We start from the raw sequence: 19,825 nt of genomic DNA, 5'->3' as shown, positions 1-19,825 counted from the left end.
TTTTCATTTTTGTTCTCTAATAAATTTTTGCTAGAGGTTCAGGATCAAAAGCTCCATCTATCATCGGGGTTAGTTGGCAGGCACCAGACATTCCATACCTTGCTTGCCAGAACAGTCTGGATATTACGAGCATCATTTATATATATATAAAAAGTTTGCCAAACCTTCAACAATTTCTCTTACTGACTTTGACTCTGCCTCAACCATATTTTATACACTCACTTTTCCATAATCGTTAGAAACCAGACCTGATTTAAGCAAGCCTCTTTGCTCAGTTCCTCCCAATTCCCAACTTTTATATTCCATTCCTTTTTTCAAGACAGCCGCTAGACCCTCCCTAACGTCTATTTCCAGCAGGTGAATTGATGTTTTTGCATATTAACATGGCAGTAGCTAATTAATTAGGAAGAATTTAAAGTCCTAAAAAATGGATCAGGGTAATCCTGTGCGTGCTACAGCAAGGTAATTGCTAAAACCATGCTGCATAATTATAAGGGCAGGGGGAGCTGGGATAAAGTTGCCCAACACACTTGTGATTTCTCTCATTCCATTTGTCTGCAGCAAGCCTTTGAGATTATGAACAGAGGTATAACCCTGATAGTGTCCATATTCACAAAATTGCATTCCGAGTGTAACAGAGTCATAAATGGCTGTCAAAAAGAAGTCTATTTGTCATTAAATGGATTCTAATGAAGTTCCACTGACATTTGGTAAGGTCAAGAACTATTAGAAAATCTATTTCACCTGGACTCCCCACATTTTAGAAGGTTTTTCCTACCACAGAACCTACAACAGAATATACAGGATGCACAGGGAATTTATGAAGGCTTCTGCAACATTTTTAAGTGGAGGTGAGCTGTTGTGAATGTTGAGGATGAGCTCCCCCACATGTCTCCAAAGCACTATGCAAAAATGGGGTCACCTGGCGTCACTGAGATGTCAGTTCCTTGGACAGGTGGGTGAGCTCTGCCCACCAGTCAAAGTTGGCCCATGGTGGGTGGAGGACATGCAATTTCCCACCCATGGGTTATCTGAATGCACTGTTCTCTTCTAGATCTGGGGAGGTTCATAGGCCTGAGTAAACACAGGTCCACAAAAACTCACGAAGTTAAGTCCCCGCCTCAGACCTCAAGGTTTCTGATTCAAACTGCGGGATATCACTGTGTTATGCACCTGCTGCTTTCAGAATTTTTTTACGCGTTGACTTTGTTACTTAATTCATTCATAGGAGCAAAGTTATTAAACAAAGAACAAGTGCTCAAAATGTTATTAACCGTTGGGAGAACAGTTTGCAAAAAAATTATCTCTGCGGAACCTATGCATTTATATGCTCAGCATTTGATACTTTTTTAAAAAAAATTGCACTCTAAAACACTTTGCAATATCCCACTGATCTTTACCAAACTGTAAACCTGATTTAGCAAAACCCTTATAGCCAGCTCCACTATAACCAACAGAAGATTGTAATTTCCCTGTGCCGCCTTGTGGAATCTTGAAGAGGCATTATTACCCTAACAGAGCTCCTCATGGGTCCTTGTTCACTATTGTAGGCTTCCACTTCAAGGACATGGGAGGAATTGCGTTCTCTGTCCAAGGGCCGTAAGCCTCGCATGACCAGTCCACTGCTGGGATTGATCCGGAAGTTGTTGTAACTGTTTCCTGTGGATGACAAATAAAGACTACAGAAGATGACACTATGTCTTCAGTTTGAAGACTTAATCCCCGTTACAGGATTGTTTCAGAACAGGGAGAGAGGTGGATCTATTAACACCAATAGGATTATGAATTTATAAAGAAGCCAGTATAGCAATGCTACATATAGACTCTTACACTAAATTAAATGATTATGCACATCCTCCTACCCTTTCAAACAGGCCTCTTCCCAAAGTTGCTTTTCTTTTTCTATTGAAGTTCCCGCAGGGCTTTGTTGCATACATGTTAATGTACCATGCAAGTTTGTCCCTTAGGTCACACATGCCACTTCTAACCTTGCTTGTTCATATTGTAGCCAGACCTTTATCTTTACCAGCTGCTTACTTTTTGTTTTCCCTCAACTCCCTTTTTCTATCCCTCTCCCCTTCACACCCCAAATCCATCTCAAAGTTCTTTCCCCCTCAGCTTCCAGCCAGGCTTTCTATTGGCTAGGGCCGAAGTTCTAGCTCCAGGGCATTAAATTTCTCTTTTGAAGTCATACTTCATGTATCACGATCACATCCTTACAGATTTACTTGGAAGCAAGTCCCATTATCAAATGAACTTACTTTCAAATAGGTATGTTTAGGATCATGACTGTGGAGTATTAGATGTTAAGACAAGCTGATGCAACATAAGCCATTTCCTGCAATATAGTTAATCTTGAGGGTTATGAAGAATGAATTGTCAAGTTTTAATGGTACCAGGAAGTCAGATATATTAGAAGTATAATTCCCTAGGATGTACGTTTCCCAATAATTAAGTTTAAAGCCCAGAAAATGTGGAGCAGAACGCATAAGGTTGCTGATGTTACGGTAAGGATTTAACGATCAATAAGGTTGTTCTAGTTACTTTATAAGTATACTGTAAATTTTTTACCATTAAAAAAACACTATCCATTTTCTTTGCTTACCTTTGATAATCCTGTACCACACCCGGCCATTCACACCTTCATCTGCATCTGTGGCTTTCACCTTTGAACAAGCAAACAAACAAATGAAACAAGCAATAAGAGGCTACATTAATACACAAAGCTAAATCATGGTTTGCTTTGCCACAGTTTGTTTAACAAATCACGTGTCATCTCATAAACAAGAACATAAGCCATGGCTTACTTCTTCAAAGCTTGGTTTGTTTTCCAGCTCCTCTCACCTTGTGGCTTTCTGCTTGGCAAGTGTCTGGGGTGAGCAAACAAACATGGCTGAGACACAATACCAGGCCATGATTGGTAAGCCGACGATTAACCATGGCTTCACACTGCAGTTTGTTGGCAGGAAACAAACCTTCCTTCATCTACTGGACTAGTTTCATATGCTCAAACAAATCATGGTTAGGCTAAACATATCACAGGTTACCATTATTTGAGAAACCAGGCCATTGTGTCAAAGTCCAACTATTCAACATACTTATTTTTAGAAAATATATAAGAGTGTTTCTACTCCCTGTCCAGTCACAGCCCACCCAATTTCAGAAGAATACTGAAATCAAGCTTCTAAAGGTAAGCACCAGAACTGTGAATTCTCCTTGGAAATACAATAGCACCCACTGCAGTTGTTTGACAAGTAGTGAAATATGCTAGTGTTGGTTGGTGCCATTTAATGATCAAGCTCTCTGTTAGATTAACGGAAGCTTCAAAAAAGTCTTCAAAAGTCATTCACCAGGGTGGATTAAATACCTGAGACCAGACCTGAGACGGCTCCAGATAATCAGCCTCAGTCAAAAGTGCTTGGAGTAGCACGGCAACCACTTACAGTGGTTTTATATCTGAGTATTCAGCACCTTGAACTTAGGTTGAGAAATACAGAACATCTGTACAGGGTAAAATCCCAGCTCAACCTTGAAGCTTGCTGGGTTTATTTTAATCTTATTTAATAAAATGCACATACACTTGATTGTGAAAAGCTTCAACGCAGTTTACAAAACCATGAGTGGTGTTTCTTAAACTATAGTCTATGGGCTAATGGGTGGGGTCCGTGGGTATTCTGCTGGTCTGGAAGACCCATTTAAAGCAAGAGGAAAGCTTTCTCCAGAACGGTGACAAACACAGGATTCAAATGAAGGGTGGTTCTAAACAGTGAACATTTTTGGGTGAGATTCAGTCACATTTGCACAATTTGTTGGGAGGCCTTGAGGAATACACCCATCCCCGCGCCCCAAATACAGGACTTTTTGAGATAAGGAAAGTGACAAGAAAACACACTGGGAAATATGGGACACTTGGCTTTGATGCAGCAGCATCTAACCTCCCAGCAAACAGATCAGAATGAATGCTTATTAAACAGCTAATGCCATCTAATTTCCCTACAAACAAATCAGGATGAATGGTCAATGAGCAGGTTAGCTGGAAGCACTCTTAAGTTTCTTCCAACACTCCTTGCAAAGTGAGGGGGGAAATATGCATGAGTGAAACAGGGCTGCCTGCCACATATACTTGCACTGCTGTGCTGAATTCTTCTATTCCTCTCTACAATATGTAATACCATTTACCTCACGTCCTGATGTCCCCATAATATGCATTTCCTCATTCCACGTTAGAGTTAATTGTGTGGAATGGGGAAAAATGCACAACACGGCAACAGCAGGAACAGAGTAAGTTGTGTCTATGTTACCAAAGGGGAGAACAAGAATTCAACATGGGGCGTTTTGGGCAGTTGTTCAATTTTATTTTATTTTATTATAATATGCAGCTCTGCCCTGAATATGGCAGGTGAGGGGAAAGGGATGTGTTGCTAGGTAACAAACAAGGAGGTTCCACTGAGAGTCTTCATGGACAAATATCTGAGGGCGGTTTTGGATGCTGCTGAGGAAGTGTTAGCTAAATACAGTCACTTCTGTAATCAACTGCCAATGCTTCATGAAATGTTCAAAGGGGAACTTATTCAGGCTACAGATGTTAATCTCCCCCCATGAAAATTCCACTCTGAATATTAGCAAGTGCTGCCAGCTGAACAGAGATGAGACTGTGTATCTTCCTAGCAATGTCTGAAGCCGCTATCAGTGGCACAGAGCACACACAAGCCCAGCAATGTTAGGCCTTTTCTTTACCCTGATCATTTAGTGATTCAGTTGCACAGGCATATATAAGGAGCCAAGTTTTAATCCAAAGGTCGTTCAAGCAAGCTAATAGGTGGTGGATGTAATGTAAGAAAACACAGCGGTGTCCAAAGGAGAAGAAAATCACAACAGTGGGAATACATAATCCAACAAAGTTGAAGGATTACTGAGCTCTAAAGCAAGTTACTATCTGTCTTAATATTCCCTTCTGAAGCTGCTGCTTTGATGGAAGTTACTACAGCCAGCAACCACTGTCAGAAACTGGCTCAGAACTTGAGATATTGCATAGTTCAAATAATTTCATGGTGTGTGTATATAATGGAATATCACTTGATACTAAAGGAAACACAACTCAATGGTACCCTCTGGCGTTCTTATTGCTTATCGCAAGGGTCTTCTTCCTTCAAAGCATCATTGGTGACACTGGAGTCATGTATATGAGCCCAAAGAATAATGCACTTGCTGTAGGCAGCCTCTGTTACAAGCATATCACATATATTTCTTAAAAAGCTCGGGAAAAATAAGAACACAATTTATTAACACGTCAGAGTAATTTTTAAAGGAATGCCAAGAGTGTCTTCTAAAAGGGTGAAGTACATTTGTGCCCTCTGCTGGATTTTTTCATTACTTTAGAAAGTTTGAATTTTTGGTGGGGAGACTGTGTGTGTGTGTGTGTGTGTGTGTGTGTGTATGTTGAAATTCCAGCATATCAAATGAGGGAAATCTGAAATTCTAAGCCCTAACAACTGGATCAATGTAAGTGACCCCCCCCCCATTTTAAACAATACTGACCAGCCCTGAATGAATATCTCTCTGCAGTCACCAGCAATCCTGAACATGAGGATCACAGATATGGCCAGCAGAAATCCCAGTGATTGCAAAGGCTATAATGGTGGTACCTTGTTAAAGACTTTGTATTTGACTGTTTTAGATGTATGCCAAAAACTTCTCAATACTGAGTTCATCAAGGTCCATTAGGTTTTATTTCCCTCGTCTACCACAGGCTGAAGCTGACAAGGTGCAATTTTTCCTCACCGTCATGTGCTGAAAGGTGCAAAGTGGTCCCAAATAGCAGCAATTCAAACCACATTTCCCACAATTCAGTTATAGGCCTATGGTAACTCCATGGTGGCATTGTAAGGGCTGATTCAGTACAAAAATGCATCCAATTTTAAATAGCAAAATGCACAAGAGATACTATATATAATGAAATGGTCAACTTTCAGGATAATAAACAATGAAGTAGTGGTTAACAATTACAACCCTGTTTTCATGTTTATTGTTGACTGTTTGATTTAAGATGAACTGAAATAAATATTTCTGATGTGTATAGCAGGCTTTGCAATCCTAGCCTCCATGGGGCTGTCCCTGAATAAGTTTGGCCCAACTCATAGCCGCGGACATGCCTTAGACCTGGTGTCCACCTCTACAGACATGGATGATCTGACACTAAGTAAACATGAAACGAAAGAAGTGCCATGGTCAGATCACTTCCTGGTGCAACTGGACTCTGTGACCCTTCCCCTCTGCAGGGAGCTGGGACCAATTTGGATGGTCCATCCCCACCACTTAATGGATCCAAATGGTTTCCAAAGAGTGGTGGGGAATGTTTTATCCCATGTTGATAGCCTTTCAGTTAATTCCCTGGTGGCCTGCTAGAATGCGGAGTTAACCAGGGCTATTGACTGTCTGGCTCCAAAGCGCCCTCTCCAACTGCATGGAGCCCGGACGGCCCTGTGGTTTTCCCCGAAGCTGAGGACGATGAAACAATCACTGAGACGGCTAGAGTGCTGGTAGAGGAAAACTCATTCTGAATCGGACCAAACACAGGTTAGAGCTCAATGTCAAGCCTACCAAGTGGTGATAGCGATGGCAAAGAGGTTATCTCCTGCCTGGACTACTGCAATGTGCTCTACATGGGGCTACCTTTGAAGGTGACCCAGAAACTACAACTAATCCAGAATGCGGCAGCTAGACTGGTGACTGGGAGTGGCCGCCGGGACCACATAACACAAATCCTAAAGGATCCTCATTGGCTCTTAGTGCGTTTCTGAGCACAATTCAAAGTGTTGGTGAAAAGCCCTAAATGGCCTTGGCCCATTACACCTGAAGGAGCATCTCCACCCCCATCATTCAGGAGGCACAGGAGGTCCACTGCCAAGGGCCTTCTGCTGGTCCCTCACTGCAAGAAGGTTACAGGGAGCCAGACAGAGGGCTTTCTTGGTAGTGGCACCTGCCCTGTGGAACGCCCTCGCATCAGATGTCAAGGAAATAAACAACTACCTGACTTTTAGAAGACATCTGAAAGCAGTCCTGTTTAGGGAAGTTTTTAATGTTTGATGTTTTAGAATGTTCTAATATATGCTGTGAGCTGTCCAAAGTGACTGGAGAAACCCAGCCAGATGGGTGGGGTATTAATAATAATAATAATAATAATAATAGTTATTGTCTGGAGACAGTGTGCTACAATGCATGTGCTAATGCACTCTGAAAGCCCAGGCAGGTACAAGAATGGTGGTATACACCTCTTTCTTATGTTGACATGGTGACCCTGTCGCTAGACATGCATACGACATGCAAGACATGCTCAAAAGTCTTGCAATTCACCATGCTCCAGTGTGGTACCAGTCTAGCTCTTGTCCGTAGCCTGCCTTCTCTTGCTACCAAAGTACCCTAGCCACTATAGACAACACCAGGAATCCTTACCATCCATTCATGGCTCAGCAGCTCATGACTGCTTACTCTGCAGCCTGAGATCAGGATGTGAAAAACTGGGAGCATGTACAGAGCCACTGATACCTTCTGCACCTTCCCTAACCTGTGCGTCTGTTTCCACTAACCTTGTGAAATATCAGGAAGGACATCCAAGTTTGCTTTCTGTCTGCCCACTAACTTTCTCTTACTTAGTCCTCAAACATCTGTCTCCAAATGCTTCCATTTTCCCCTATGTGCCTGACTCTGCACCCACTTCTCCAGAGATTTCTCTCCCTGCTGCCCCCCCCCGCCCACCATCTCTCTCTCTCTCTCCCCCCTTTCCTCCCAGATTATTTCTGCAGGGCCAGGACCAGACCATTTAAAAAGAAAACAGAAAGGAGGTAACTCTAGAAAAAGAAGGGATACTACATTAAAGATAAGATCTTTAAAGTATGACATTGAAGACAAAAGATGCGGGCAAAGTAATAAACAGGAGTGGGGAGAAAGTTGAAGAGCTGAAGACGGGCATGCCAGAGTCCCTCCTCCTGTCTCTCCCCCACCCTCCCCCCAATTGTTGGTCCCAGATCAACAGAGGAGTAACTTGAAGGCTGGCATTCAATGAATAGAAGCCAGTGGCCAGACTGTACCATTCCAACTTTCAGCAGGGGATGGAACAGCTGCTAGAGGTAAAGAATCACAGTTCATGACAGCTTCCTATCTCAAAAGTTGTTGCTTCCATGTCCATCAAGAAAGTAAGTGTTTGATGCTCAAAGGCTTGCTCCTTTGCATAGTCACTAGCTGTCTAGTGTTTGCTGCTACATCTAAGTTCCTTTGTTTCTGTTCCCTCCATCCCCCTATCCTCTGCCTGCCCTATGTTCCCTTCACCCCTCCCCCAAGTTGTCAGGGGCTGGAAGACAACAGAGGCTACACAAGAGCCCAGGGGATGAAGAACAGAAGAAGAAATCCCCCTTAAAAGCTGAAGGAGGGCAGGAACAAAAAACAAAAAAAAAGGTAAAATTGTCTTAGAAATATAGCCAGGGCCCCAAAGTTTTCCTGCAGCTAGGGTGATGCAGTTTCCCTCCAGGAATATCTTCCAAGAAAAAGGTTGGTGCATTAAGAGAGAAGCCACTCTGTTTGTCTGTTCCACCTTTGCTATTTTGACCTCAGATAATTCTTTTTGAAGAAGTGTGAGGGAGACTGAGGCTTCCACTCAGGGGAAAGATGTGAAATTTGTTTGGGATGAATAGCAGGGCAAATCAGTGAGTGCTGCTCAAGTGAGGGCCACTTCACAAATTACTTTGGGAAGGAACAGACACCTGTAAGTGTCTTAAAATGCATGTTGCATGAAACAAGGGAAAGCACCGACCGTGCAAGACCTCCTGACGTGCTTCAAAGAAGTTTGCTGTACATTACCACCACTTCTGATATATATAACTTGTAAGCAAGTGGCCTGAAAATGGCTGGAGCTGCATGTTTTGTGATGTCACGTGTGAATTTGAAATGCATCTCATCGAGCTAAAAGAAGCCTTTGTATCTCTATTTACTTCTATTGACATAGGTATTGAAAGTGTGTGGTGGATTTTATATATATATGTAGAGTGAGAGACGGAGAGCTTCCCTTCTCTTTTCATCCTCTCAGGGGAAAGGCAATTGCTTGTCTTAAATCTGATCATTATTATTTTGCAGAAAAAAAGCACTGAGAGGGGATGGTGGAGTATAGAAGATTGTTATTTGCATTCATTCTGTCAATAGGCAAACTCACAAAATATGTTGGGGCTCTTCTATGTGCATCGGTTGCCAAATACCTTGAAATTCTTGGGTCCAATTCAGTTTATGCAGCAAGTGAGCTTGCTGAAAATAAACGCCACCAGAGACAGCAAGCAAGAGTTCTGGTGGGAATAAATGCATACAGAAAACAGATCGCCTAGGAGGGGAAAACTTTTCCAGGGCAGGAAGGAGACTCAGTGTTGAAGTGACATTTAAGTAAGATAAATGGTCTTAAGAAGTGATCTGCAAGTGCCATGAACAAGCAGAATGACAGCTTGATACAGCATCACAGGGGAACTGAATGAGAATAGAGCACATTGAACCTCAAGACTGGCAATTTGCCATATTTCTTTGTCATACTAAATAAGGCACTGTTGAATGTAAGTATTCCAGAAGATGATTCCATTATAGAATATTACAGGATTATTGATTGAATATTTTTTTAAAAAAATAATAATAATACAGGTGTGTGTGTGTGTGTGTGCGTGTGTGGTGCTTTTATACACTAGTAAAATTGGGTTTGCAGACACTAGGGTTGGGGAGAGAAAGCCCTGTGTACATGTTTCGAAAGTTGCAACTGTAAAAGGTTTTAAAGTTGTTAGTGTATAAAGCAACTTTAGCATATGGTTGCTGCTTCCAGCTATACAGCCTTTCAAAACTGCACTGCCAATATCCATCAGTATTGCCAATCACAAGCAAATATTATCCAATAATCAAGGAACAAGTATGCAGCCCTTCTCACCCTCAGATTTTAAAAGTACTCCCCCCCCCTCATGAGACAAGTATCTGTTTTGCAGACAAAAGAACTGTCTAACATGGATCATCCAGCGGAACTCTAGAAGACTATTATTTCTTAGACTGTTATTGTTAATTGTATATCAGGCTTGTGAAAACGTCACTGGTAAAATGGGAAGAAACTGGTCTCAGAAGATTCACCTGTTTAAAGCTGCAGAAACAGTTCCACTTAAAGGATCCAGGGGTGTGGGGAGACTGGGCTTGGAAGAAGCATGGACCAATCCCCCCACATCCACCAATAAATACTGGATGCCAATAAATACTAGAAACAAGATTTGGTGCTTAGCATGCATTGACAAGTTTTGTTTTTCCCCAGAGCTTGTCAATGCTTGCTGAAAGCCAAAACTTATGCATAAAATCAGCTAGCCAAAAGTTAAGGATCTGCCATGTGCACATGCTCAGGTACCTGTGCAAATTGCTGTTCTGTCAGGAACAATAAAAGCCGCTGCTTATCTCACAAAGAATTCAAAGACAGCGCCCATTTGGATATATTAACGTATTAACATAATACGTTATGGATATATTAACATAAACAACGTATGCAAGTTTAGAAGCACAGTGGTACCTCGGGTTACATGCACTTCAGGTTACATACGCTTCAGGTTACAGACTCCGCTAACCCAGAAAAAGTACCTCGGGTTAAGAACTTTGCTTCAGGATGAGAACAGAAATCGTGCTCCAGTGGTGCGGCGGCAGCAGGAGGCCCCATTAGCTAAAGTGGTGCTTCAGGTTAAGAACAGTTTCAGGTTAAGAACAGACGTCTGGAATGAATTAAGTACTTAACCCGAGGTATCACTGTATCTGTTTTATATCTTCATGGCTGATCTAAAGGAAGTTGATTGTGTACGACAACACTTGAAACGATCCTCAAAGGACTTGGCCACTTATTCCGCAGCTTGTAGGGTCATAAAAAAGTACGGTTAAGCTCCCTGATCATTTTTATAATGCTGTTTCTATTTTTTTTGTGTGTGTTTTGCCACAAACCTCAAAATTCACTCCTGTTTTACTGTGGATACAAGTTCAGTGACATTTTAAAATCAGCCCAGATGTTGTTGTTTTTTAAAGAAGGAATTCTGGAACAGGGTAACAGGTCATGGGATCATACAAATGCCGAGTTGGAAGGGACCCTGAGGATCCTCTAGTCCACCCCCCTGCAATGCAGGACTTTCCAAATGACTGGGGTGGTCCACAGGGTGAGCAAGCACTTATTGGTTACAGCCACCCTGTGGAGGTGTGATAACAGGGAATAAAGTCCCATCAGTAGTCTATGCTGTGCCCGTAAGTGCAGAATAGACATTTAGTTCTCCAGAGCCAATCAGAGGCCAAACCACATGTGCAAGATCAGTAACTGGATCTCCCAACTATTTGTTTTTATTTGAATATAGCTACAGAGTGAGAGATTCCCTGGATCCCTCTTACCAGCAAGAGCCTGATTACTACAAAGCAGCAAAGTCACCTGCATGTTTTTACTTATCTCTCCCCTGCCCCCATTTCTCCAAATAAATATGCCCTGCATGTTTGAACTCTTTGTCCAAAACAAGCAAATGTTTGCTGGGCAGGGTGAGTGTCAGAGGGAATGTTAATTTGGGCATAATGGAGCAGGGCCACATGCTAATGGTGAGATCTTAGGAAACGTCTTCAGCAAGTTGTTTTCAAAGGCTAGCCTTAGGGTTTGTTTTGTATTGTTTTCTGTGCTCAGTGAAGTCCAATGCCATGTACTTATTTGCTCAGTCCTCCCAGTGCCTCCTCCCTCTGCATAGGCAAAAAATTAATCACACCAGGCCTGACATTTAGGAAAGCCCTCTCTGTAATCTTGACCACAGCAGGGATAGTACCAGACAATTAAATATCCATTCCAAAGCCCATATTTCTGTGAGGGGGCACTGCAGTGTTCTAGGACCAACTCTTATTTATTCTTTATTTCCCCCTGCTGCTTTGGCATTGTGAGCACTCAGTAGAATTATGCCATAGCTCCCGTTTGCTGAACTGAGTCTAGAAACAGTCAGACAGGAAGACGTACCAGTGGTTGCAAGGTAGGGATGGACCTCTTTGGGAAAATTATGATGATTAAATTTCATTGTTTGTTAATGGTCGAAGAAGTGCAATGAAATAGAAGGCAAGGCTGGAGTGAGGTGGGGGCAAATGCTACCTTTTACTCTGCACAGAGAGGTATGCGGAGAGTAAAAAAATGCAATGTTTTCACTCCACTGCTGAAGTGTGCATATGGGGGTAGAAAGAGCTCTCCATCTCAATGCTGGGAACCACAGTGCTGATATTGTGAAATAATGCTTCAGGGCCTGGCAGGCCACTTCCTACCGCTTGGTGGGCTGGATCTGGGCTAGCCATCCCAGCTATATGATATATACCAGGGGTGAAGAAGCTTTTGCGGGACAAGGCTGAATTCCCTTGCATAATTCCCTTCCAGCAGCCACGTTCTGGTGGTGGATGGGGCCAGAGGCAAAAGCACAGGGATTACGACTCTTACACCCTTTGCACGTCAAGCTACATTTCAACCATGCAACAGTTGGAGGGTTACACACAACCCTCCCCATCTGGGCAAGCAGAAGGCATAGTGACAGTTCAAGGACACTTTCCAGCTAGGCAAAAACACTTGAGGAATATGCAGATCCATCTCTACTAGAGGAAGGACTGGTGGATTCTAAGCAAAGTTCTGCCAGTGGATCTCCGTCGCAAGAAGCGTGGGACCACTGAACTGAGTCCGTTTATTTATAATTAGGGTTTGGGGTTTTTGTTGTTATCCTTGACGGTTTTACACACACAAGGCAGCTGATTCTTCTCTCACAGTTTGCCAGTGATTCCAGTTCTCTGACTCCACTCTTGTTGCTGTGTCTTGTAGGAAAGATGAGCACAATGGCTGCTGCCAACGAGACCTCTCCAACTGCCAGGGTACTTGCATTTCTTAATGCCACCGCTGAGCTGGTCCCTCTAAGCCCTGAGCCAACTGGGGAGAAGCCCGACTCCTTGCCTATCATCATCGGTCTCATCTGCATCTTCCTCCTCCTGGCTACCTGCCTCGTCTTTATCACTCTGTGCAAGCCAGCAGCTCTAGATCAATCTTTCTATGGGCCGCACGAATGTATGCCGTACCACCCTGAGAATGCCAGTGAGCCACAGCTCAGGCTATGGAAACGTCTGGGGTCACTAAGGCATTCCATACGCAGCGTCAAGCGCAGCCGGCCCATTTCCCAAGTCCACGAAACTTGTTCGATAAAAGCACCTGTAATCCAGGACTGGAACATCATGGAGTCAACCAAATTGTGACTCATCCATTACCTTCCGTGATTCAGCTGCATCCTGCACATTGTTAACTGACCTCAGATATAGTCTAAGCTCTTTCGGAGAATCACAGAGCAACAAGGATGGGAGAATTGGAGAAGCACAGTGGTCATTACATACCTAACTATGGAAAAGGGATAGAAGCAAACACTTGCAGTGTCTGCTACATATATGTTTAAACTATACTGTAAAGTTGAAGAAACTTTTTTAAAGGTGATGAGGCACTCCAAATCGTCCTGGTTCCATTTGTGTCTATGGTCATTTGCTCCCCCAAACTCTTTAATTCTATGACAGCAGAAAGGTTTGCCAAAGACAAGAGGAAGACTCGCAGCCCCCCTGCCAGATGAATGAAAGTGGATATGGTTCTTTGGAGATGTGCCGGCAGTGACTCATTGGCAATGTTCACTTTGATTCCAGAGCTTTAGCCAAAACTAGCTGGATGAAGCTGAGGGCTACTCCATAGTACCTGAGGGCCTTCATGAACAAGCACATTGCATTATCACACATTTAAGTTAGCCACAGGACAATGCTGTGGTAAGTTGCTTTTTTAGGAGCAGCACAATATTCTATTGGGATTTTCACTTTTTCCAAAAACCTGGGAGTTACACTGCAAGACGAGGCACAGCCAACTAAGAGCTAAAGATTTACAAAACTGCAGATGAACTTCTGCTCTTTATCACTTTTTAAAAAAAGATCTATAGAAATTGGACAGTAGGGGAGAGCACAGCAAAGAAAAAAGAAGAAGCCTAAATTATAATGGCAAAAGGTTCTGTGACAGCAGAACAGTAATAAATAAACAGGATGAATGCCACAAGTAACATCCATAGGAGAAGCTGGTGCATCCACACCGCATACAGCATTAACAAATGCAACAATTTCAGGCAGGGGAAGGGAGTGTAATAGTTATCTGGGTGCAGATTATTGTACTTTCAGTGCTTGGGTGGTACAGTGGCCTCACAAAAGTATTACCATTCATGGGAAGGGCCACAGCTCAGTGGCAGAACACAGAGTTTGGCATTCAAAGAGTCCCAGGTTCAGTCCCTGGTATCTCCAGTCAGGGCTGGGGAAGACCACCATTTAAGTGCTGCCACCGGACATTGGAAATAATATTGAGCTAAATGGGCCAGTGGTTTGACTTGGGATAAAGCAACTTCCACTAAAGAGGATGTGTAGACCATGCCCAATGAAACAGGAAATAAGTATACATTTGGCTGGAAGTGCCTGAAGGGAAAGACTGCAGGGAAGGAGCCTTGGTGGGCCTTGGTGGGAGGAGGATTTAGCCTCCTCTTGGCTCTACACATTGGCCTCACCACCCCATTTTCTATATATGACTAGGGAAGACTGCAGTTTAAACAAATGGGTCTGCCACCAATCAAGTGTAATCTGATAGTTTCTGAATGGTTGATGGTGTGCTAGCTAGGAGGCAAGAAGCAAATGTTTGATCGTCACCATTTCACCATGCAGCAAAACAGGAAGTTTCATTCACAGTACGGTGCATGGATGTGTATGCAAGAAAACTCTGATAACTGCTTCTTTTAGGGAGAACGGCAGCTTCAGGAGGGGGTGGTTTGGAGAAAGGCAGGGTGGGGTGCTTGCCATTTCAGTGGCCCGCCATTCCCCCCTGCAGTCCCTGCAACTCTTTCCCCATCTGCTCTTCTTTCATAGAGTTCAGCAACTAAACCCGCACATGCAAATCAGCAGGTGAAGCTGGGGAGTGGGTGGGTTAAGGGGAAATGGCAATATAATATAAAAACTTTTGAAAATCTTGGATTTTTAATTTTTTTTTAAAGTGGCAGTTTCTTACAGTAATCTTTCTTAGGCTCTTTGAGGTAGAAAATGAAAAAAAAGAAAAAAGAACGGAACAATCACAACATGTTTAATGAAAACCACTTAGAGATTTTGACAGTTAAGGAGTATACACATTTCATTAAATAAACACATAAATGTTTAAAAAGTGGGAAGCTAGTTTTTTTTTTAAAGCTCTGTTTTGCTGGTATCTTGGCTATCTATATAATACTGGGCAATGATTTGCTAACGGCCTATTAGTTGTACCTCTTATTGAAATAGATGGAACATGTGGAACAGGCGAAAGGAAGCTAGGGAGAATAGCTTTGGCATACCATGCAAGTTATTTATTCTGAAATAGTGCAATCCAGGCACTGTTCAATTTGCTCAAGATCCATTAACACCAGTCTCACAACTGGACAATGAAGCACTTAAAAGTTACTTAACTTTCAGTGGGCCCAAGTGCCATATCTGAATTATAACCATTGTTTTGTAACTTGAAGGGCTAAGAAAAGAAAAGCTCCACCTGCATAATAGATTGTGAAACTTCCTGCATGGGGCACTAACCATCTAGACATCATAAAAGTGTGACGACATTTATTGGAAGCTGAAACTTTACAACTGAGTGGATCTACTGGAGTAAATGGGAATAAAAAGTGTACTTTCAAGGGGGTATTTTGTGTGTGTGGGGGGGGGGAGAGAGGCTTTGTAGTGGATTATTTAGTTCATATAGCTTCTTCTCAGATTGCAGCCTTATATCTGAAAGGCCCTCCAATACAATTCTGTAATGTTTGAGTGTATACAGAAATGTATGCTTTCAGTCGACCTACTTTCTAAAACAGGTGTGTGTTAAATGATCTGACTGCACTTTCACCATTTTTGTTTTCGGTTTAATGACTGTAGATATACAACACTCTGCCACAGACACTCACGTAATAAATAATAATAATAATAATAATAATAATAATAATAATAATAATAAATTACACTAGCACCTGCTGGGGTTGGGGATTACTTCAATAAATAAGCAGTAAAGGCCACCCGAACATATTTGTGACTGCATTCGTAGAGACTCTAGAGGAGCTTGTGCACTTCTGAAATTCAAAGCAGCTTGTGAATTGAGAAGTAGCCGCACAGTGCAATGAAGCCCATTTGTAGTGTCAGTGATGAACGCTGCTTTAAATTAATATCTGGAATTCCATAGGGTTGCATCTATTGGTTGCATGAGAAAAAGCCTCTCCTAGGGGATTGATGCACTCTGTCCTTTCTGCACCATAGAATTGTAGTGTCGGAAGGGACCCCAAGGGTCCTGCAGTCCAACCCCCTGCAATGCAGGAATCTCAGCTAGCTGCAGTGTGAGGGAGAATCCCCTGAAAATGGGCAAAGGAACATTGCACCCAAGGGAGCTCCAATTCATGCAAAGTTCCTCCACCCGATGTGAGACAGTTCCTCCCTTGTGCTGAAGTTCTGCGTTGACAGAGCCCACACTGTTCAGGAGCCTCCTACCCCAGTCCTCTGGCAAAGCTTTTTTGGGAGCTGCAGAGGGCAGGAAAGGAAGGGGAACAATTCTGCCACTGAATACAACTCATGGTGCTCTACATATATTATAGTCGGTGCACTTTGTAAACAACCCAGTAAGTGAGATCACTATTATTAGCCCCATGTTTCAGATGTTGGACTGAGGCTCCAAGGGAGTAGCTTGTTCAAATGCAGTTGTGTGGGTGTGGGTGTGGGTGTTTAAAGGGGAAGGATTTTCTGGCTGGCAGCTAAGCCACAAAGAACCAAGTGACACATGATACCCTAATACAGTGACTGACTCTCCTGACAATTTCCCCCTAAAAGAAGCCATGGGGTTTCCTAATTTGGACAGAGACCATGACAAGGAGGATGGGGCTGATTCTTTAATACAGATCCCTCCTCTAAGTTACTATTAAAGGTAAAGGGACCCCTGACCATTAGGTCCAGTCGCGGACGACTGTGGGGTTGCGGGGCTCATCTCGCTTTATTGGCCGAGGGAGCTGGCAGCAAGACTAAGCCGCTTCTGGTGAACAAGAGCAGTGCACAGAAACACCGTTTACCTTCCCACCGGAGCAGTACCTATTTATCTACTTGCACTTTGACATGCTTTCGAACTGCTAGGTTGGCAGGAGCTGGGACTGAGCAACGGAAGCTCACCTCGTCATGGGGATTCGAACCGCCGACCTTCCGATCGGCAAGCCCTAGGCTCTGTGGTTTAGACCACAGCGCCACCTGCGTTCCTAAGTTACTATTAGGAGGAACTAATAGTGAAACCATGGGGGCTGCGTATTTCCCCCTTCATGGCTAATCGCAGCTCTGCATGTGTGTGTGTGTGTGTGTGAGAGAGAGAGAGAGAGAGAGAGAGAGAGGGCTGGAGAATCAGTGTAAATGAGAAAGCATTAGCCTCCCCTCCTCCTGGTTCCCAATCCAAATCAAGGGTGTGGGGGTGGGAATGGATGGGTGCAAAGCTGAAATAAAAAGAAATACCACAGGAGATCCAATCATAGATGTCTGCACAAGTTGCAAAGTTTGGTGGCACTAAGTTACACTAACTCTGTCCGAGCTATTAATATTGAGCAGACAGCATATTTAAGAGGCTGGATATAAACTAGCAGATCAGATTTAGGCACCTAAATGCAGCACTCTCCTCTTCCTAAACACTTTAGAACATGGCAGTTTTGCATCTGAACTACAGGAAAATTCCCAGTTCAGAACATGAGTAGTTCATGGTGCCAATCACTTTAAGAAGATTTATGATATAAGCTGGCAAAACACAAACTTTAAATGAAGGCAGAGCACACCTCCCTTGACTCACTCAGTTGTAAAATTGATTTTAAACTAAAAATAAAAAAAATTGTCTGTTTCCCGAATTTGATTTGTGACAGCATTTATGTTCACTTTAATGTGTTTGACTTTCCTTTCGTTTTGGTCAGAAAAGCAATCTCTCCAATTTATTAAAATGAGTTTCACAGGAGATCCCTCATAGGCACCCACGGCCTTTCCCTTGCAGACATTCCTGTAGTACGTTTTATTTGAAACAGCATCTTATTGCGGTCTCTTCAGTAGGACTTGGCTACTCTGTTCAATTTTGTTTCTTATTGCTTTGCTCCCTGTCACAGATTCTCATGTTAATATCAAGAGACAATCAGAAATGTGACTGCATAAACAAAAGCAAATCTTGAAGCATTTATGTCATTCTCATACAAAATCATATTTTGATGCGTTGACATATTTTAATTTTAAAACCATCAAAAGGGCCTAATCAACATTATGAAACAGCCGCCTTGCAAGTTTTATTTGGTGGTGGAGGAAGAGAACTTTGAAGTTATCAGGAACTCATCTGCAATCTACGCAGGTTTGATACCAGGGGCTGGTCCTGCCAGGAAACAAGAGCATCTCCTATAGGGCCCATAGGAGTTTGCTTCTGGGTGTTAAAACACAGCTGCCTCCTCTACTACAAGTGTAGGGTGGTGGTGGTGGAGAGCAGCAAGTGATGTGGTGGAAGGAAGGCCTGAGCCACAATGCTATATAGAGAGAATGTGAGATCACTGCCTTGTCGTGGCGAAGGGGCTCACTCTTTCTCTCTCTCTCTCTCTCCCCATTATGGGGTGCATTATTCTTCATATTCCATAAGGCCACCATAGCAATTTCTTCACCTATGATACTTTCAGGTTTAGAGGTTAGGTTATTTATAGGGCTTTTTTTCCTTTTCAGCTGGAGCTCACCAGAGCTCAGCTCCAGCATCTCTCAGGTGAGCACCATTGCCATTCTAAGAGAACAAGGGAGAAGTTCGTGTTGAGCTCCGGCACCTCTTTTTCTAGAAAAATAGCACTGGGTATTTAGAGGCAATCCCCTCCTGTTTCCAGTCAACTGAAGTCTCGAAAACATTACCCCAGACTTCTTATATAACATAGCTGACCTCCCGCTGTGCAAAATTTCCATGTGATATGGAACAAAAGCTTGCAACCTCACTATACCTCTTGGCAGGCTAGAGTGGGGAATTCAAGGAACAAGAAGCCAACTCAGAGCATGCTGGAAATACCCCTCTGTGTTTGCTAGAGAAAATAAAAATGTTTGGTTTTGAAGAAAATCTGGGAATGCCAAAAGACATGATGTGAATGCATTCATTCATTTACCAGCTCTACTGCCATTCATCCCATGAAGGGCTAGCTTCAAAGAGGGAAACAAAAGCAGCAAAACGAAGACTCCAAATTCTTCTATCCCAATTTATTATTTAAAGCTGTTTTGTACACTAGCAAAGCATACCTATTTTGTCAAGAAAGGCCCCTGGAAGGCTCAGCCAGTGCCTCACTGAAAGTAGCTCTGTTTAGGAGCCCTCTTATGCTTAAACCATTCCCTGGGTCAGTACAGCAGCTCCAGCGATGTGTTCCATTATCACATTAAGAAGAAATCATTCTGTGGTTACCATGTTGCAGAACAGTTACTTCCAATGCCCAGCTAATGAATTGTACTCCCTTGAGCCTGACTTCCCCCACCCTCTCGCTCGCTCCCCCTCTTTATTCTTGAAATGGTGTTATTAAATCTGTTACTCAAAGTCTCCTGATCTTTTTGATGCTGCTCACTTGCTTATGAATTGCCCTGCTTCCTGTTCTTAGACTTTCCAACAACAGAGGAAGGGACTGCTAAATTCAGCAAAACACATAAAGTAGTAAAACCTTGGTACGGGGTATGGCCTAACCTTAGTATCACGTTACTGTGACAC

General features: G+C 43.0%; 2 protein-coding genes across 3 annotated transcripts in view; one reads left to right on the top strand and one right to left on the bottom strand.

Annotated features, from left to right (window-relative positions):
* CDH23 (cadherin related 23) overlaps positions 1-19,825 on the bottom strand; it is a 412,975-nt gene that overhangs the window by 102,185 nt on the left and 290,965 nt on the right. Inside the window, exons 28-29 of the mRNA XM_081004664.1 lie at positions 2,606-2,666; positions 1,511-1,659 (exon numbers count right to left, since the gene is read on the bottom strand). Coding sequence (XP_080860790.1) covers positions 1,511-1,659; positions 2,606-2,666 — 210 coding nt within the window. The remainder of the gene's footprint in view (positions 1-1,510; positions 1,660-2,605; positions 2,667-19,825) is intronic.
* Positions 8,100-16,008, top strand: LOC308477844 (uncharacterized protein C10orf105). 2 transcript variants are annotated; one of them, XM_081006825.1, is made up of 3 exons: positions 8,100-8,192; positions 8,338-8,451; positions 12,865-16,008. In XM_081006825.1, exons 1-3 carry the CDS (start codon positions 8,178-8,180, stop codon positions 13,282-13,284), a joined length of 549 nt encoding a protein of 182 aa, XP_080862951.1. In that variant the 5' UTR covers positions 8,100-8,177; the 3' UTR covers positions 13,285-16,008. The 2 variants fall into 2 exon arrangements, with proteins under 2 accessions (XP_080862951.1, XP_080862952.1); XM_081006826.1 differs by lacking the exon at positions 8,100-8,192 and having other exon boundaries at positions 8,443-8,544; positions 12,860-16,008.

Source organism: Podarcis pityusensis (assembly GCF_964106645.2).
Source record: "Podarcis pityusensis genome assembly, chromosome: 5".
Lineage (NCBI taxonomy): Eukaryota > Metazoa > Chordata > Lepidosauria > Squamata > Lacertidae > Podarcis > Podarcis pityusensis.
The sequence above is the reverse complement of the archived record's forward strand: the minus strand, read 5'-3'. Positions and strand labels throughout refer to the sequence as shown.

Coding starts and splice junctions, on each gene's coding strand:
- LOC308477844 (XM_081006825.1), top strand. Junction 8,452..12,864: donor AACAAAAAACAAAAAAAAAG/GTAAAATTGTCT, acceptor CTTGTAGGAAAG/ATGAGCACAATGGCTGCTGC.